The 21,611-nt window shown below is 36.7% G+C and overlaps 1 protein-coding gene across 3 annotated transcripts in view; it reads right to left on the bottom strand.

Annotated features, from left to right (window-relative positions):
- Window positions 1-21,611, bottom strand: part of PALLD (palladin, cytoskeletal associated protein) — a 554,902-nt gene that overhangs the window by 284,541 nt on the left and 248,750 nt on the right. For all 3 annotated transcript variants that reach the window (XM_072623162.1, XM_072623155.1, XM_072623156.1), the window contains 5 exons: window positions 14,452-14,518; window positions 10,539-10,644; window positions 7,530-7,604; window positions 4,419-4,560; window positions 3,457-3,480 (listed from right to left, as the gene is read on the bottom strand). In XM_072623162.1, the coding sequence (XP_072479263.1) occupies window positions 3,457-3,480; window positions 4,419-4,560; window positions 7,530-7,604; window positions 10,539-10,644; window positions 14,452-14,518 (414 nt within the window). The remainder of the gene's footprint in view (window positions 1-3,456; window positions 3,481-4,418; window positions 4,561-7,529; window positions 7,605-10,538; window positions 10,645-14,451; window positions 14,519-21,611) is intronic.

Here is a 21,611-nt window from a genome sequence, read left to right as displayed (position 1 = left end):
TAGAATTCTGAAGAGTCTTAAATGCCAGAATCAGCAGTTCATACTTTTTTTTTTTTCCAGTAGGTAATATGAACCAATGGAAAGTCTTGGCATAAAGAAATTATGTAATAAGTTGTACACTAAGAAGGTTTTTCAGTCAATGGGGTGAAAGGGACTGAGGAGGAGAGAGATTACTCATAGAACTAGTTAGGAGGCCATTACAAAAGTCAAGGACTGGAACTTGGGTGATTGTAGTGGGAGTGGAAAAGAAGAACAAAAGAAGACATATGAGAAAATACTTTATAAATTACTGAAAAGCTATTGTTTGCAAGCCTTCCATGGTGTGTCTTTTTCTGCATTATTGTGTAACTTCATGCTGAAAGCAGTTCCTTATATGGAAGCAGTTTCTGAAAGGCAGGCTATTGATAGCGTCTGTATTGTTTGGAGGAGAAACACATTAAGAGAGTCATTTTCAAAATGTGCCATAAAGTTCAGGAAGCCTTCATTGAATGAACATCCAAGACTGTGGACATGAGCAGGTGTTCCTTTTGGTATGAAGCTCTCTTTGTGATCATCATCTATGAATACAGTCTTAGAGCTGACAGAGGTCTCACAGGCTTTCTAGTTGACCCTGCACCTCTATGGAAAATTCCCTCTCCAACATTCCTGACAAGGGTCAGCTTGAAAACCTTCTGTTCAAATTAACCCACTTCTAAGGCAGTCCACTCTATTTGGGGACAGCTCTAATAGATAGGAAGTTTTTCCTTTTCTAGACTTATCTTGAGTCAATTATAATAAATATAATCCCTCTTCCACCTAACAGTCTTTCAAAAACTTAAAAACAGTTACCATGTCCCTTCTCTTTTCTTTTCTAGTCTAAATATTTTCAATTTTCAATTTCAGCTGCTTCTCAAATGGTATATTTTTAAGTCCACTCACTATCCTAGTTGCCTTCCTTTGCACAATCTTTTGCTTATCAATGGCCTTCTTAAAATGTGGCAACCAGACCCATGTACAATAGTCCAGATGTGGCCTGATCTTGGCATCAGAGCTATAACTTCTTTCATTATGGATACTATGCTTTTGCTGATGCAGCCTAGAAATGCATTAGCTTTTCTGGCTGCCAGGTTTTCAGGCTCACTCCTTACTTACATTGAACTTCTAGTCCACTAAAATCACCATTTCTTATTGACATGAATTTTTATCTAGATATCCTTTCCCCATCTTAAACTTTTGCATTCATTTTTTGTCTAAGTATACAATTATGTTTATCTGTATTAATGTCATCTCACTGGATTTACTCCATAATTCTGTCAATTTTCTTTTGCAGTCCAATTCTGTAATCTGATATATTACATCTACTGTTCTATTTGGCATCATCTACAAGTTGAAAAGCCTATGACATTTATATCTTCATCCAAGTCACTGATTAAAATGTTGAAAAGAAAGGGATTTGGATATTTGAATTTTTGAACATTTGAATATCAGCTGCTTGCAAGTAGAGCTTGTTTGGTTGTATGTAATTGTACCACAGTTCTTGACACACAGTAGGCACTTAATGAAGACTTATTGATTAGAGAGATAGAGCATTGTGTCTCTCCACTGAAACCTTACAAATTCTTCTTTAACATGATTCATTGGGTCTAGTTGTTCAATCAGTCCCAAATTTATACAACCACATTATCCAGCATCATTACTTATTTTCTGGGCATTTTGCTTTTCTCTCCTAAAGCTACTATTTCTTATCCAGTTTTCAGATTGCTTTTATTTCAAAACAATCTCATCTATTGCAACCAAGGTTTGAATTTTAAACAAGTAATATGAGTTTATCAACTGATTGTTGCTTTGAAATTTTTGAAGCAAGTTCCTACATCATCAACAATTGTTCCCAGAACACCTACAAAGCAGAGATAGCTACAAAGGATGATACTTTTATGAAAAAAGTAAACACATGGTTCTGTTAAAAATCTAAAAAAACAATACCATCAGTTGGCCTAATTAGTTCCAGTAGCAGTTCTCTCAGGCCAAACATTTTAGTTTTTTTCATATATAGACAACAAAAGGACATAAAATTCTAGCTAATTCTCTTTCCTTCCCCTTTCCCATTAAAATAATCCCCTAGGGAGCAATGGGGATATTTGGCTTCTACTCTGGAATTTATCAAACTTTAAGAGTTTGTTTAAAAGTTGTTACACACTTTATATAAAAGATGCCTACATGACTTCACTCCTGGTAGGATTTCCATATTAGATCATGCATCATGGAGTAGATAGTGCCCCAGCAATTAGTTCCATATAGTAGAAAACAGTGTTTTGCAATGCCACAATTTGAAGCTCTGTATATTTATACACATTCATAAAGTAGAAGCAGTACTTCATGTGGTGACTGACACATAGTGGGAAGACACGCTCTAGCTGGGTTTTGGGACAAGAAAATGGATCAATTTCAGCTTTTTCCTAAGGCCATTACTTAGCATGCATTAATGTTTACCTTCTGATCAGCAGAGGCTATGATTTAAAAAAAAAACCCACAAGTCTAAGATGTTAGCATTTCAGGCACCTACTGTAACAATGCATCTGAGCTACCGCTGTCTATAATAAATCTTGAAGTTTGAGTAAGAGAACAAGGTAAAGAGACAGCTGTGGAAAAACAACAACTTTTCCCCTTCACATACACACACACACACACACACACACACACACACACTCACACACACATACACATGATGACTTTGCTGAGGAAGTTGAGAAAGTGGGGATGGAAGGGAACAAGGCAAAAATATGGTGTCTTTGAGAATTATATCCTCTTGGAACCTTTAGGTAAAATCTTCCCACACTTTTTGAGACTTTTTTTTTTTATCCCTAGGGGATAATTAGGTGATCTGTTGTGGGTTAGGCATTGGATGCCTAAACTTCTGAACTAAATGCAGTGGGACAGCATAGATCTCTAATGAGGTACAATGACCTAAGGGTTCAAAGAGAATCCAGGGGCAAGAAGGCTTTTTCATAATTGTGGAATGGTAAGAGTTTATGGAAATATGTACTGAGAACACACAGGCTGGGCATGCCAGTTCTGCTTACATTTGAGAAACACAACTGAGATGGAAAGACTAGTACTTAGTGGTTTGGGTTTATGTAACTGTGTAATAGAATTTTTGCATAGGAATTTCAGGAGAATTGTTTTTTATCATTAGCTTAATTAGCTTTCTAAATACAAAGATTACTATTTAAAAATTTTTTTTTAACACTGTTAAATTGTTGGACTCTCCCTCCCTTGTCCAAATGAGACTTTTTTTTTAAAAAAACCAATAACATAGTTGATGTAAAACACAGCGTACAAGCCCCATAATAACAAGATTATCTTTAAGGGATTTCACATTACTCATGTGTAGCAAAAACGCTGTTCTCCTTATGTCTTCAGTACAGATACAAAGAACTACTGAATGTGGAAAGACAATTTAAGAAAACTGATTCTTACCAGGCTCAGCTGTGGATCGAGGTTCTGCTTGTCACATCAGGGAAAAAGAAAGGGAAGAAAAACTATTAGAATAGGTTACATTTATATTTTAAGCACCCCTATCCTTTTGATGACCTTTGCACTGCTCAAAATGTCTTCCTTCTTTCCTTCCCTCCTTCCTTTCTTCCTTCCTTCTTTCCTTCCTTCCCTTTTTTCTTTTTTCATCCATCTCTTTCTCTCTCTCTCTCTCTCTCTCAATCTCAGAGAAGATGCAGATCAGCAATTGTTTTGCAGCTAATATATTTAGAGCATGCATTCTTAACCTTTTGTGTGTCATGGACCCCTAAGTAGTCTGGTGAAGCCTATGGACTGCTTTTTTGAATAATGTTTTTAAATGCATTAGATAAAATACATACAATTACAAAGGACACTAATTACATCCAAATAGTTATCAGAACATTTCCCCATCCAAGTTCACAAGCCTGCTTAAATCTAACCACAGATGCCTTACGGTCCATGGACCTTCAGGTTAAGAATCTATATCCTGAGAGATTTTTGAGGGCATGGAGAGATTGTTAGGTTCACATAGTCAGAGGCAGAACTTGAACCCAGATCTTCATGACTCTGAGACCAGTTTTTTAGCCATGATTCTATGCTGCCTTTCTTCCTACACATACACATGCATTCACACAATGCACACCCACACCCATACATATGTCCACGAATGCATACAACACACATATGTGCACACATGCACACATGAACACACATATTCATACACATCTGTGCACACAGATGTACAGGACACACATGCACATGCACATACATACTGCACATCATTCCTGGCACATAGTAGATGCTTCACAAATGTTGGCTGACTCACATACTTATGTATGAGTCTTGTTCCTGACTTTTACTAGCTAAGGCATCCTGGACACATCACTTAATCACTCATGTACCTCAAGCAGTTCCCTTTCACTTACTTTTCTGTAAAATCCGAAAGTCAGGAGAGTCCTGAATTTCAACGTTTTCCCGAAACCACGTGACTTGCAGTGGGGGTGCTCCTCTGACCCGGCACTCCAGGACAACCACTTGTCCCTCTGAGGCTGTTATATTTTGCAGTTCCTGAAATTTTAAGGAAATGCTTCCAATCAAACTTTTGTCTTTTCCCTCCTCAATTAAATACAAGAAAAGAAGCAATCATAATACAGAAAAATGAAAAAAATAGGTCACAAAAAAATAACTGGTGAGTCAAGTGGAAATTAAACCAGCAGATCATCAGGTTTTTCTAAAAACTAATTTAATTACATTGGTAAACTGCTTTTTCAAATGGTTTTTGAATATCATAAATGATGAAAAATATGAATTTGTTCTGACTTTATAATTTTCACTGAATTTTGTAAAACACATTTATTAATTCAATCCTTATCTTTCTAATTAATCCTCTCTTACCCTATTGCTCCTCAAGTCACCAGGCAACTGGAATGCAAACCTCTTTCTATAAAGACTGCATTCAGAGTTAACACAGATTTCCATAAAAACAAAACTCAAAGTTTACACAATGGAAAGTCAGTTTAGTTTCTAACAAGCACAATTCTTTTTTTCCCCCCTCTTCCTCCTTTTCTCCTCAGTATGTACTCTCCACTCCCAGGTACAGGATTCTTGAGGAAGAGGGTAATTTGGTATAGTTTTATTTTCCAGGTTTTAGTAAGGCAACAGTGCACTGAATTGTGGGACCACCATAAAGAAGCTTAAGTAAACCTTACCTAGATAAGAAGGGAAGTTAGTTCTGAAGGTATAATGGAAGAGGTAGATCTTTTGTGCATGATATCAAAAATCTAAAAGTGCAAAAAATAAAATACATCCTTTCCCCTTACTTATCTGTCTCTAACACTGGCTAAGAAGGGAAATCAGAAACTCTTAGTCCATACATTGGAGCCTACTTAAACTAAATGTAAATGGCATTAGTTTCATTACTTAAGCTGGATAAAAGGACACTGTACCTGATAAATGCCACTGAAATATGAGGAGCCACTAAAAGGTAAGCAATAATTTTTGGGGAGGAATATTGTATACAGATCAACTGGAAGACTTTGTATTAAGAGTTGCACTATTACTTACATCCTGGAAAAGGAAACCATTTGACAAATGGCCTCTCTATATCTGTAAGCCTTCTAAGAATAAGAACCTTTGAATAGTGTGTTCTGGAAGGCTCAATCTAGACAAGGGTATGTGGTGGCAGTGGAGAAAGTTTGGCAAAATCTTTGGAAATGTGGATCATTTGTGAGACTTCTGAGTGAAATAATGCATTCTTATTTACCATTTCTGATTATTCACAAAGACACATTTATATAAAATTTCCATAACTTCTGATTATCACAGTCTGTAACCCTCTGGAACAGGGTAACAGAGAACTCAGATTTGTCAATGATGAAGCTGTCAAATGACCTTGTGACAATGTTGTCATTGCCCATACTTTCAATACATGTTATTCCTTAAGACTTACAACAATTGATAGCATAGACTTTGCCCAGAAATATATACAAATAAGGGAACAGAGACACTCAAGGATAGCCATCCAGGAATCAAACTTCTGAGAGCTACACTATTTTGTCACAGACAGTTATCACCTGGATAGTTTGCTCTCTCTTCTAATGACTCTACAGTATAGAGCCAGTTTAGAAATATTGGCCCTGACGCTTCAGCTTGCTCTCCTTTTGCAAGTTGGCCATGGACTCATGTTAAGCTGACTGATTACATCTGCTGTCCTCCTGCTCCTCATCTTGACCTATCTTCCAGGTCGTGGTAACACATTCTGTTTCTTATGGGGAACCTTTTAGTTTCATTCAATTTTATGTCAGGGGGACAAGTTCCCCAGAAGGGATCATTTCAGGGTAAGTGTTGCTCATGGGGGTTGGACTATCAAAATCAGTTTCTTATGTGAGAGGCAGCATGGTGTGGTGGTGTTTCTGGAGTTAGAGCTCCTGGGTCCATGTTCTTGCTCTTCTATTTGCTATCTTTTTGGCTCTTAACATTTCTCATCTGTAAGATGAGAGGATTGGGCTAGATGGATTCTACAACCCTAGATCTAGTGTAGATTTTAAACAAGAGGTAAATAATTTTAATTTTTGAGTCTTTTGAGGCACTAAATCATCTTTTGAGATCATTTTAAGAAGACAGATATTCATTTTGCTTAGGAGATGTTTCATTAAAGAGGCATAGATTCTATAAACCATGGATGCATTCACCACAGATTCCAAGGCACTGGAGGCAGTCAAAACATTGGTTAACAACTTGGCTCCTTGGTAGGGGAAATGGTTTTTCTGAATCTCTCTGGCAGACCAAGAAACCATAGAACTGACTCACAATGTGGCATGGACAGTTTCTTGATGGATCAGAGATAATTATTCTTTTCCTTCAGAGTTGTTCTGCCTTCAATAGCCAATTTTCTAAAATTCCTTTTGCACTTCTAGTCTGTGCCAAACAATCTGCCACATAATTCATGGGCACAGTCAGTGGAAATGGCCCTGAATTTGGAGCTACAAGCCCCAGATTGGTTTGAATTTTCTGTTTTTTACTACCTGTGTGACCAAGGTATGTCAGACAACTGTGTTTGGCCTCAATTTCCTCATCTGTATGTGAGGGGGTTGTACTAGGTTTCTGAGGTTCCTTCCAGTTCTAAATCCATTGGTCTCCCATTGTTCTTTGTATATATTTTTCTCTATATATCTTATTTAATTTAAGAAGATAAATACTCATTTTGCTTAGGAGATATTTCATTAAAGAGGCACAGATTTTATAATCCATGGATGCATTCACCATTATATGGGAAACATATCATATGGGAAATATTTTCATGGCTGTTTTTCCTTATACTTCTACAGTACTTGACAGAGTTCTATATACATAATAAGTGCTCAATAAATACTGGTTAACTTGGCTACAAAAGGGTCATTAGCACATATGTTAAAAAATGTTCTCCTAAGATACTATGGAGCTGTTGATTTTGCTTCTAAATCCAGTGTTATCCTATATCCAACTTGTGCCAGGGACAAAAACAAACACATATAGAATGAGCATAGCAGATATCAAACCTTTGTAAAAACGGGAGGAGTACATGCAGAATTGGCTCCATCTAGTCGGCAGAGATATGAAGTGGGACTTTGAACCTGAAAAATCAAAATCTGATTGATCACAATGTTAAATACACATATGGTTGAGGATGGGGGTTGGGGGAGAGGAAGGACAATGCTTTCATCTGGCAATCTAGCCCTATAGAAACCCCTGCTATAGCTGATGCTCCTAAGCTGTTCCAAGAATCCAAACCTACTACCTTTTACCCAATGTACGTCTGCCACACTCTAATAATTAAGATATTAATAGCAAAATATTTCTTCTTGGGGGAATTGTGTGTTTAAAAGTTTTTTCCAAAAGGATTTTGGGTTTGGGAACCTACAAGAATTTTATTTCCTTAGTTCTCAAATTCATGATAGTCTACGTGCATATATATTCAAACAGGGTCTAGAGCTGGTTATTAAAAATAATCAAGTTCATTGCATTAGTATTAGAAAGAAGTTAATTACCTTACATTTAACGATTTGAAATGTAATATTCACAGTCATTCTTAGAAGCGGGTAATGGAGAGAACGATTTTGTTTTTATTGTTACCCAAGAAAAGAAAGTATCACAATTCCCATTGAGTGGCAATGCCCACAAGGAAAAATGGTGGGATTTCTGAATTTGTTGAAAAGAAAGACAGAAACGAGTATGTATTTTGCATTAGCCTAACTTTCTCAAAATCTAGATTTGGGATATGCATTCCTAAACTTTATTTGTGTACAACTTACTTAGGTTGTTATGAAGTTATGTGGGGAATCACATAGGTGTAGCTGACAGATTCAGTGGAGTTGCAAGGCAAGATATTTAAAGGAAGGAAGTTTTGATTTAGGAGTTAGGACAACCTGGGCTAGACTCCTGGGTGTCTCAAAAGTCTAAGGGCAATTCTAAGTTATTAAAGCTTCCAACTGTACTAAGATTTTTGAGAAGAGAGGAAGGAAATTAGAAAGGAAGAAAGGGAGAAAAAAGAAGGAAGGGAAGAAGAAAAGGAGAGAAAATTAGAAAAAGAGGGAGAAATGAAGGGAAGGAGGAAAGAAGAGAAGAAGGATGAAGGGAGGATGGAAGGAAGGCAGAATTGTTATTCACAACTGTACACACTATACAACCTTAGGAAAGTCTTAACCTCTCAGGGACTTTGGTTCTTTTTCTGCAGAGTGGTGAAAATAATAGTATCTAGTTCAAGAGAATGTTGTGAGCATTTAATACATACAAAATGCTCTGGAAACTTTAAAGTGTTAAATAAATGCCAACAACAATAATTATTATTATCTTTACTTGGTACAACAGACAACTGGCTAAGACTCTAAGCTGCAGATCAGTTAGTTGTTAATGTAACATATTTAACATTGCATAAAAGTTATGAAGAATAACAGAATCAGGAATCTAGAGCTGGAAAGGACATCAAAGGCCATCTAGTTTTTTGTTTTTTTTTACAAATGATGAAACCAAGGTACGTAGAGGTTAATGACTTGTCCAAGGAGTCATAAGTACGACAGCTTGGAAGTGAATTCAGGTCCCATGACTCTAACTTCAGTGCTCTTTCCAGTGCCCCATTCTGATTTATCTGTAGGATTTTGGGGATAACTTCTATTTTGAATCTCCTTCTCAATCAATAGATTAATTAGTAAATGAATTTTTGAGCCCATGCTAGTAAAACCAAATGTACATGTAGATTTGAAGTTTGCGGAAGAAAGTGGGTGTGTACTCTTGTGATCTGCAAATCTCACGTATCATGGAATATAGCCACCAAGTAGCTTATGAGTTCTCAACAAATGATAATGCCGTGCATGGATAGAATCCTGTCTTTTATAGACAAGCCCATGATTAAGGATGATTTTACAGTTTAAGAGAATGAAGACAGACCTTTTGTAAGAAATGGCAGATCATCTTTAAAAGGAATATTCATCATGGTACTCTGATACTTTGATTTTAATACTGTTTATTTCTTTTAAAAAGCAAACTTCCCATCTCTTAGACTGGCTGTAATTATAAATAGTTTATCCTTTTCCTCTCCATTGAAAATTTAATGAAGGAAAATAAAAGAATTGCAACTAGGGATTCTTTGAGGAAGGAAGGTTGGAAAGGGCAAGGAGGATGGGAAGTGAGAGTGAGGGAGCTGGGGTACTAGAGTCCCACAGTAAATAAGACGAGGGGTGGCAGGATAGGGTAAAATCCAGCAGTGGTTGAAGTTGTGCTGGCAAGAAAACAGCCCTCACATAGGCAAGTCCTGGGGACTTGAAGGCAAGTCCCCAGGAGAGAAGCAGCTGAATTAGGGTGGTGTAACGGAACAATGTCATGACACTTGAAGTAGACTCATGGAAGACAAAAGTGACATGTGGGAACAGTGATCTCCAAGAAGTACCAAGTCAGCTGACTTTCCTCACAAGAAAATATATCATCCTGGATATTAGAATCTTGAGTCAAAATCCTAATGGCCTCATCCTAGTTACACCTCTGGCAAAAGTGTACAAATTCATGCAAGAAAATATTGTTGATTGTTAATTTTACTACTTGTGTAGCTCCTTGTGGAGGATGGGAAAAATGGTCATGTGTACTTATATTTTTGGGATTCCTATTTCTGAGATTCAGCTAAATGCTTTATGTAACCTGTGAAATTGTTTGTTTAGGAATAGATTCCAGTTTTTCAGGTATCTGCTAGTTGAGAAGAGGAGCTCCCAATGGAAAAAATATCTAATGGGTAACATGTTTAGGAATTAAATGACTGAAAGGAAGGAACATTATTTCCCTTTTGCTTTTTGTTGCAATTCATTATATTAGTAAAATCCCAGTACATCTTAAATAGAATATCAGAATGACCATTATATTATATTAAGGAACTAATATAATATAGTTATATTATAATAAAATATAGTATATATTATATATAATATATATAATAATATATAATAATAATATATATATAATAATATATAACTAATATAATGAAGCTATAGTGCTGGTGGGGTGTGGTTATAGGGTAGACATACCTGCTGAACAGGAACAGAGATTGGCTGAATTACGGCTGTAGTCACTCCAGTCTTTGGGGAAGATGATCCTATTGTTAAGGAAACCGAGGTTGTTTTCTTTTGGGCTCTGGAAATATGGGAAAACAAACTGTCAGTGATAAATTTTGCAAGGATTCATTGCATTGAAATGTGTTTTTTTTCCTAACTTGTCTTTGTGGGTGATATAGTAGGATGAGCTTAAATTTCAGTTTACACATTGAAAATAAAATGTGCCTCAGCAATGGGAATCTGTCAGTCAAATTTTAATAATTTAATAACATTTAATAATAAAATAATTTAACAAAATGCAATGAAATTTTAATCAAACTTTAATTCTTTTTATAAGGTTTGAATGGATTATTGTAGACTTTTAGCACAAGAGACACAGTAGAGAAGTAGGATACAGACAATTCAGCCATTCTCAAAAGAAGAGTTATTTGACTTATAAATTCTAAAGGATAAGAAAATACCTGCCATAATTCCAATCTCCATCAGTGAGCAAATGTTTAGAATCATAAGTTTGGGTCTCAAAGTTTTGGTTTGTTCTTCTAAATCTTCCAACAGCTGGTCATTGTTCCAACTGTTAATTTTGTAAAAATGATATTTTGGAATCCCTATCTTTTTTCCTCATAAAAGAATAACTCATATTTATAAAGTATTTTAAAATTTATATAACACTTTATGTAAGTTATTTTACTTGAGCATCACAAGTACCCAGTGAGGTAGGCACTTGAAGTATATTATTCTAATTTGACAGATGAAGAAACTGAAACAGAGTTGTTAAATGACCTGCCAAATGTCACACTGATAGGAAATATCTGAGACAGGATTTGAAGGCTGGTCTTCCTGGCTCTAGGTCCAGCACTTTATATCATATTGTTCCTCTTTATTAAAGCTAGGAAATGGAGACATTGTTTCTTCACTGACTCCTTCAAGGTTTTATATGAACAAACTCTGGATAATGCAATGCTTTTTATGCAGATCTTATGGCTTCTTCCTTCCTTCTCTCACCTCCCTAAATAAGACAGCTAGAGACTATGAAAGAAATCTATATCTATTTATATACTACTGTCTTTGAAATGATTTTAATGGATGATATACTTGACTTGACTCCTTTAAAAATAAACTATTACCTCTTACCTTCTTGAAAACTCACTTCAGGTTCAATGACTATTTTTCTATCTACAGTATATCTATTAATCAAGAAGCATTAATTGAAGAACAAAAGGTCAAGGATATCAAGGGAATCAATAAAAAACAAACAAGCATGTGAAAGAAGGTGGTCTAGCAGGATCAGATCTCTTACTGAATTATAAAATAATAATCTTCAAAACAATCTGATACTGGCTAAGAAACAGAGTGATAGATCAATGGAATAGATTAGGTATACAATACATAGTAGTAAATGACATCATAATTTAGTGTTTGATACATGCAAAGATTCAAGCTTTTGGCCTAAGAACTCTCTATCCGACAAAAACTACTGGGAAAACTGGAAAGCAGTTTGGAAGAAACTAGGCATAGACCAACATCTCACCATATATCAACATAAGGTCAAAATGGGTACATGATTTAGACATAAAGGGTAATAGCATAAGCCAATCAGGGAGCACTCTGTCAAATCTATAAGTAAGGGAAGAATTTATGATCAAACAAGAGAGAGAGAACATTACAGGATGTAAAATGCATGATTTTGATTATATTAAATTAAAAAAGTTTTTGCACAAACAAGACCAATGCAGCCAAGATGAGGCAAAGAAGAAAACTGGGGAATTTTTAAATAGCAAGTTTCTCTGATCAAGGTCTCACTTCTCAAGTGTATAAATAATTGAGCCAAATTTACAAGAATATGAATCATTCCCCAACTGATAAATGGTCAAAGGAAATGGTCAATTTTTAGAAGAAGAAATCAAAAGTATCTATAATCATAAAAGAAAATACTCTAAATCACTATTTATTAGAGATATGCAAATTATAATAACTCTAAGGTACTATCCCACACCTATCAGATTGGCTAATATGATAGAAAAGAAAAACAAGGGAATGTGGAAAAATTGGGACACTAATGCACCATTGGCAGAGCTGTAAACTGATCCAACCATTCTGGGGGCAAATATCACTAGTAGGTTTGTACCTCAAAGACCTCAAAGAAAAGTGAAAAGGACCAATTTGTTCAAAAATATTTATTAGCAGCTCTTTTTGTGGTGGCTAAGAGTGGGAAACTGAGGAGCCACCCATTAATTGGGGAAGTGGCTGAACAAGTTGTGGTATATGATTATGATGGAATACTATTGTACTATAAGAAATGATGAGCAGGAGGCTCTCAGAAAAGCCTGGAAGGACTGACATGAAGTGATGCAAAGTGAAGTGAGCAGAACCAGGGTACAGTAAAAGCAATACTGTACAATGATTGATTGTGAATGAGTGTAATTGTTAATGTAAAGTTCATGGTGGTGGTGGGGAAGAGTTAAAGAGCTCTCCTGCCCATTAATAGGCCTCAAATACCTTTTGTTAATTTCTAAGGAGGCACTGAGTCATGAGGGATCATGCCCTCTGGCTCTGAAAAGAGTATATTTACTCTGTGATGAGGTTTTACTTTGGGGATTAATTTTTGGAAGAAGGTTCATGTGCCAGATGAGACTCTGAGCAGCCATGTTAAAGAAGCCCCCTGGCTTTGAAAACGCAGATGTTGGTGTTTCTCTCTCTGGTAATGATGTATGTATTGCCTTGGAGCAGCTAGGTGGTGCAGTGGATAGAGCACCAGTGCAGGAGTCAAGAGGACCTGAGTTCAAATCTCACCTCAGACACTTGACACTCACTAGCTGTGTGACCTTGGGCAAGTCACTTAACCCCAATTGCCTCATCCTGGGTCATCCCTAGTCATCTTGATGAACATTTGGTCACTGGATTCAGATGGCTCTCTAGGAGAAGTTAGGCTGGTCCGTGACCTGCACAACCCTCCCTCAATTCAAAACCAAGTCAAGTGCAAGTCATGTCATCATTTCTCTGATGGCATGGTCTTCTTCAGCAACGAAGGATGAACACAGACAGATGTATTGCCTATGGTCAGACAGTTGGAAGCTCTGTCTGTGGGTCCTTCTTGTATTTTCTCTGCTGGCATACATATTTGATTAAAGTGATTGTTGACCTCTGAAAAGTTGCTTTCTTTTTAGAAAAGCAGATCTAAGAACTTGTACAGCAGGCCCTCCTGTGTATTCTGGGGTTGTTGCTGTTACAATGATTAGCTATTCTCGGCAGTACAATGATCCAAGACAATTCCAGCAGATGGAAACTGCATTCAGTTAAAAAACTTTATTTTTCTTGTTTTTTTTTTTTGTGTGTATCTGTATTTTCTTTTGCAACATGGCTAATGTGGAAATATTTTTGGCATGATACACATGTATAATCTATGTCTAATTGCTTTCTGTCTCAAGGAATGGGGAGGAAAGGAAGAGAGAGGATTTGGAATTCAAAATTTAAAAAAGTGAAAGTTACAAATTGTTTTTACATATAATTTGAAAAAATATATAAAAATTTCACATGAAAGAAGCATTCATTAAGTTATATGTTTGCATATATACACACATATGATACATAAATATATGTAAAATAAATATGAAAAAAGTATAGTTCTTGAAGGGTAGAGGATACTGTAAGCTGGAGGCATTAAAAGGCTTCACAAATACGGTTTTAAAGGACACAAGAGGTTCTAAAAGGCAGATTACATCCCATCTCCTCCAAAAGATCTGACCTTTGTCATCCCTACTCTATTACTTATTTTCAGTCTGTCCCTGTTCATTGATTGACATTTTTCATTCCAGAGATTATCCCCATATTATTAAGGGAATTAATAATGGTGGGGGTGGGAATGCTATAGTGGGGAGGAGGTACTTACTGTGGCATATCTCCAGTTTTTGATTTGAAAGCTAAACTTTCACTATCAGAATCAGATGAACTGGCTCCTGGAAGAAAAAAATTTTAAATGCATCTTAACAATAATGATAATAAACAGTAGCATTTATATAGTGTTTTAAGGTTTAGAAAGGAATTTATAAGGAACTTATTTGAACTTCACAACAACTTTGGGAGATAAGTACTATTATTATCCCCATTTTACAGATGAAAAAACTGAGGTTGAGAAAAAGTAAATAACTTGACTAAGTTAAGTGACTCTCACTTACACAGCTAAGTGTCTGGGATTGAATTCAAACTCAGATCTTAATGATAATGAAGTTCAGCACTCCATCCACTATACTACCTACTTGCTTCTATATCTTAATGGCTTTTTTTTTCTCTCAGGAGTGTCTGTTACCTTGATGCTCGACTACTAGGTTTAAAGTATCATTTTGGCTTGCTTATACAGTAAGAGATAGGATGTTTCAGATTGCTCAGAGTTAGAGTTCTTTTAGAAAAAAAAATCACATATAAAGCTTATTTCACCAACTTGGAAATGATAAAGCACAAGGATATTAGGGTTTGGATGTATAATTCTTTACAAATAATCTATTATTTTCACTCAATATACACATGGTCACTTATAGAGATTTAAAGTTTACTCAGTGCTATACATACATGACCTCACTTGAGAACAACAAATAGTAAATATTTAATAAACAGCTCCCTGCAAAATGCATGACATACTTTTAAAATTTAATTTGCATTGTTAACATTTTTCCCATCACTTTCTTAAGTCTAGATGATTAAAAAAACCCCACAATAAATAAATCCCTGATTTGTAGCATTTGCTAATTTCTGAGAAATAAATGCTCACATTGAAAATTTAACAACTGACTCTCAAGAGCCTGTATGAGCCGGCTCCAGCACGCCCTTGCTTGAGGACTCATAACAACCTTGTGAAGTAGCTGTTCTAGATGGTTCTACATCGATCCATTTTATGATCATAGATCTAGAGATGAAAAGGACCTTAGGAAACATCTAATCCTACTCCCTCATTTTACAGATGACAAAATTGAGGTTCAGAGAAGTCTAAAGTCAGACATAAGGTAAATATTAGAGGTTTGATCCCAGGTCCTCTGACTACAGAGGAATCATTTCATTCTTATCACAGTTCCGTTTTTATATATAAAATATAACGTTCCATTTTTATGTTTAAAATATAACAGGACATTTTAAAAGAAATTTCACTTTCTTGAACTTTCTTAAATTAAATACCAAATATCATAGAAATTTGTCAGCTAACCTTGTTAAAATTGATCCTTCAACAAACATTTATTAAATGATTACTCTGTGGAAAACACTCTTTTGAGGAAGATACAAAGTTTAATTAAGGCCCTGCACTGTTCTGCAAGTTCTATTTGGGGGATAGGACATTTACTGAAAGGACTAGATACTTTCTCATTCTACAGGTAAGGAAACTGAGGTTCAGAGGGCTTGTAATGAGAGTTAAAGATCTTCCCCATCCATTAATAGGCCTCACGTAGAGTCTATTAAGTGAAACATCATTAGGGGAGGCTTGTTTTGTAGGAAAGGCCACATTGTTTGTTAATTTTTAATGAGGCACTGGGTCACCAGGGTCATGATGCCCTCTGGCTCCGAAAAGTGTGTATATATATTTATTCTGAAGTGAGAATTTGCTTTGGAGCTTACTCTTTGGAAGAAGGTTCATGTGTCAGATGAAATTCTGGGGAGCTGTTAAGGAGCTCTCCTGCCAGCTTCAAAAACCCAGATGCTTGTGCTTCTCTGTCTGGTGACTATGTATGAATGTAATGCTCAGACAGTTGGATCTGCTGTTGATTTGTGATGTATGTATTGCTTATGGTCAGACAGTTAGAAGCCCTATCTGTTGGTCTTTAATTCTCCGTTTGTATTTTCTCTGTTGGTATACGTGATTAAAGAAGATTGTTGACTAATCAAATATTGCTTTTCTTTGTGCTAGCAGGCCATCTTGGATGTGCCAGGGTGCTTGCTGCTACAGAGTTTGAGAGAAATAGCCATGACCATCTAGCCAGTGAGAGTCAGAGGCAGGATCTAATCCCACGTTCTCTCGTCTCTCTACACTGAGCCACACTGATTTTGTGTCATCTTGGCCATCATCTGGGAATGCTCAAATGACTGATTTATGAGAGGTAAAAGTTATTTTAACTTTTGTCTTTCTTATACAAGCAGCACTGCTCAGGATCTGGACTGCTCATTTCCAAGGGCCAGTTAGCTGGCTTATAAATAAGTTAAAATGAGACAGCAACTTAATCATGGAACTTGAGGGTTCTCTTGTTCCAGAACATCACAACTTCACACAATTATACCAGATAATTAAGTTTTATACTTCATGAATAAAACCAAGAGAACACTGTATATGGTAACAGCACTATGATACAATGATCAATTATGAATGACTTAGCTGTTCTCAGCAATACAGTGATTGAAGCTAGTTCCAAAGGACTAATGATGGAAAATGCTATTCACCCTGGAGAAAGAACTGGAGGAGTCTAAATGCAAATTGAAGTATACTATTTTTCACTTTATTTTTTCATGTCTTTTTTCTTTTTCTGTGTCTCTGATTTCACATGATTAATATGGAAATATCTTACATGATTGCACATATTTTACCTATATCAAATTGCTTACTGTCTTAGGGAGGAAAAGATGAGGGAAGGAAGAAGAAAATATGGAACTCAAAATAAAAATAATGAATGTTAAAAATTGTCTTTATGTATAATTGGGAAAAATACTATTAAAAAAGGTTCTGTTTTAGCCTCTTGACTTCACCATTTCTTTATAAGAACCACAACTAAACTGTAGGCCACACTCACATCTGAATATCAGAGAACTTTGTCCCAAGAGATAAATGGGTAAAGAGATTTCAGTGACAATAAAGCTAACTACAATGGCAAGAATTACATGTTTTAATGAGTTCTTCTAATGCAGTGAGTGATACTTAACTCATGCTCTTTAAATTATTCACTATTTTGGTGGCTGATATTAGAGAGCTTATTGACCTTTGAAAATTAAGCTTTGGTTTTTGTACAGCACTGTTTTCTTGCTGAACTTGATTCTTGTTTTTCAACTTAAAATTTTCAGGTTTGGGTTTCTGATATTAAAATGGTTCAATTCAGTTACCCTAAAATATTTAAATTTAAATATTAAAAGTATTTAAAATATTTCCTGCCATACAGATAGTGGCATCAGTCACTTTTTCTATATGATTAGTCAATCACTAAACATTTATTAAGTGATTACTTTGTTCCAGGCACTGTGTTGGGTACTGGGGATATGAGTCAAAAGTAAAATATTCCATTTTCTCACTCACAAAACAGATATAAGATTCTTTTGGGAAAAATACTCTAGCAGTTATATTGAGAAGGGCTTCAAGTCCTACCTAGGAAAGGATGGGGCATGATCTATCCAAGACCCATCAATGGACCTTGAATTCAGACCTATTTCTGCATTAACAAAGAGGGTACCTATTGCCCTACAAAAGGTCAAGAGGTGTTTGAGCTAACCTATGAAGGAGTCTAGAGATTCTAGGAGGTCTAGATGAGAATGCAATACATTTTAGGCATGTGACACAGCTAGTGCCAAGAGATGAGAAATAGAACAATGTGAATGAACAACAGGAAGAAGGACAGTGTGGCTGGAGCACTGTGTACATGAAGGGAAGCCATGTATAATAAGGCTGAAAAGGTATGTTGGGGCCAGATCAGGAACATCTTTAAATGACAAAGGAGTTTGTATTTTCTCCAGAGGTGATAATAAGGAACTCTAGTGCTTACTGAATAGGGGAGTGATGTGGTCACATCTGTTCTTCTGGAAAATAACTTTGACAGTTTTGTGAAAGATGGATTTGGAGTGGGAAGAGATGAGGTAAGGAAATCAATGAAAAGGCTATTGCAATAATTCAAGTGAAAGATGTTGCCCAATTTTCTGTCTTAATTTCCTTTTCTTTTTTTTCTTGCTCTTAAGAATATCATTTACTGAAAGAGATGACTAGAGTGGTAGCTATGTCAATAGAAGGAAGGGAACAGAAATATTGTAGAGCTCAAATTGATAAAACTTGATGACTACTTGGCCATAATATATCACTTCAATGTTTACAAAGCATTTCACAAAATATTAACTCATTTGATCTTCATAATAACTTTAAGAGGTAAGTACTATTACCACCTCCATTTTACAGATGAGAAAACTGAGGCACAAAGAGGCTAAGTGACTTACCCAAGATCACACAGCTAATAAGCATCTGTGGCAGGATTTGAACTCAGGTCTTCCAGACTACAAGTCCCAGGGTTAGGGTGTGTTCAGGGAAGATAAATACCTCTGACGTGAAGTCTGCCAAGCCCTTTTCAGGGCTGTTTTCCACCTTTGGTGTCCACTTGTTCCACCTAAGTCTCACTTGTGACTCCAAGAAGCTGTAGCAAGTGTAGCAGCCATACCCCAGTAAACTGTTTCAGCAGACGGGCTAAGCCAGGTTGAGGGAAACCGAGAGGTCTCAAACCCAGTGGTGAGTTAGGGGGGCATCTACCTCAAACATGTGAAGACTTCCTCAGGTAGAATGGGCAGAGAAGAACAATCTATTTCAATGGCCATAAACGTGGCTGAATCAGGCACTGTGGAGCACTTAGAGGCTGTTTAGACACTGCATCTTAAGCCATCACCAGTCATCTTGATTATGTCCTACCACCAGACTGTGATGACTCTGGAGTAGAGAGTAGGCCAACAACTTGGTGCAACTCTGCCTCACTTAAATTTACACAAGAATCAAAAGACATCACCTATGCCATTTTACCATTTTATCTAACTCGGAGTCCTGTGGCAACAGACAAGTGACGAAGCAGCAGATATGGATACACTGGGAGCTAGTCACAATCCTGCATGCAGGTGGCCTAGGCCAAATAGTCATCTTCTCATTGGAAGCAGCAGTGGGATTTGGCAGCCCCCAGTTGTCTGAGCAGCCTTTTAAGGATCATATTGCTCACCTCCTGGTGTGAGGAAGGGACTAGAAAAGATGCCCTAAAAACTGTCTGTTTATCCAACCCCTGGCCTGATTACCACAGCAGGCAAGGATCCTACCCTTGTGGCTGAAACATGAAAAAATGTGCAAAAATGTATGCAAAGAAAACTCCACTCACCACTGGCACATGGAATGTGAGCATACTTATAGACAACAAAAAATCCAGTAGACCTGAAAGATGAACAGCTCTTGTGGCAAGAGCACACAGCAGGTATCACATTCAAATAGCAGCCCTGAGTGAAACAAGGTTGGCAAAAGAAGGTCAGTTTACTGAAATTGGAGCTAGATACACATTTTTCTGGAGTGGCCACAGTGAAAGGGAACACTGTGAAGCTGGTGTAGGTTTTGAAATCCAAACTAATATAGTCAAGTGTGTATGCCTACCTAAAGGAGTTAATTAACAACAGGCTCATGACAATGTGATTGCCACTTGCAAGAAAATGTCATGCCACCATCATCAGTGCCTATGCTCCCACCATGATGAACGCTGATGAGGTCAAAGAAAAATGAAGACCTGGAGACCCTTATTATCAATGTGCCAAAAGAGGACAAGCTTATAATTCTGGGTGATTTTAATGCTAGAGTAGGCTTATACTACCAGACTTGGTAGGGAGGAATAGAGTTGGAAACAGGAACAGCAATGGGCACTTACTACTGAAGACTTGTGCATCGCATAACCTTCTCATCACCAACACTGTCTTCCATTTATCTAAATGCAACCAAACTTCTTGGATGCACCCTCACAGTAAACATTGGCATTCAATACACTATGTGATTATAAGGAGAAGAGATAGACAGGATATGAGAGTGATGAAGGCAATATATGGCACAGAGTGCTGGACTGATTACAGACATCCTCTCCAAGTGAAATATTCTCATCCAATGGAAATAGCATTCCCAAGGCAAAATGATTACCAGAAGAATTAATATCAACAGATCAGAGCCCTTCTCTGAGAGGAAACAGTTTATTGCTAACTTGGAGAGAAAGTTCAGCCAACATACAGTTGGGAACAATGGAACAGAAAAGGAGTGGGCAGCTTTCAGAGATTTGATGTATAGCACTGTATTTATTGATTTGGGTCAGAACACTGATAAAGACCAAGATTGGTCTGATGAAAATTCAGAATCTGCTAAATGAAAAATGAGAACTCTACAGGTTTTACCAGCAAGACAGTTCATCTATCTCTAAGAAGGCAGCATTTAATTTCATCAAAAGTAAGGTGCAAGTGAAGCTTACAGAGATTCAGGATTCTTGTTTCAGTAAGAAGGCAGATGAAATTCAATTTTATGCTGATAGCAACAATCCAAAGTACTTTTACGATGCCTTGAAGGTTATTTATGGGCCAAAGACCTATGTTGCATCTCAACTACTTAGTGCTGATGTATTAATGATAAGGACACAATCCTAGAGAGATAGGCTGAAAACTTCCATAGTGTTCTCAACAGACCAACTTCAATTGATGCTGCAGTCACTGCCCATTTATCTCAGGTTGAAATCAATCTCTTCCTACCTGAAATTCCAACTGAAGAATAGGTTTTGAATGCTATCAGTCTCCTTTTGCATGGCAAAGCACCTGATGCTGATTCTATTCCAGCTGAGATTTACAAGGTAGGTGGTGCATTGCTCATATAAAAGCAATATGAAAATTTCTAGGTTACATGGCAAGAGGAGGTTATTCCCCAGGAGTTCAAGGATGACTCCATTGTCCATCTCTATAAAGGTAAAGGAAATAGATTGTCCTATGACAATCTCTTAGTTATTGCTGGCAAGAATCTTGCCAGAGTCCTTCTTAATAGCTTCATCCTTCACCTGAATATGGTCATCTACCTGAGATCCAGTGTGGCTTCAGAAAGAGCTAAGGAATGGTCAATATGGTATTTTCTGCCTCACAACCTAAGAAGAAATGCTGGAAGTAGAAGAGAAGTTTGTAAACAATGTTTGTAGATCTGGCCAAGGCCTTTGATACTTCAGTCATGAGGGCTTATGCAAAATTATATCAAAATTTGGTATCCTGGAGAATTTCATCAGTATTGTATATCAATTTCACAACAACATGTTTGCCTGGGTTCCAGATAATGGTCAATAC

Source organism: Notamacropus eugenii, chromosome 7, assembly GCF_028372415.1.
Source record: "Notamacropus eugenii isolate mMacEug1 chromosome 7, mMacEug1.pri_v2, whole genome shotgun sequence".
NCBI classification, from domain to species: Eukaryota; Metazoa; Chordata; class Mammalia; order Diprotodontia; family Macropodidae; genus Notamacropus; species Notamacropus eugenii.
Note: the sequence above shows the minus strand (reverse complement) of the source record. Positions and strands in the feature narration are given on the sequence as shown.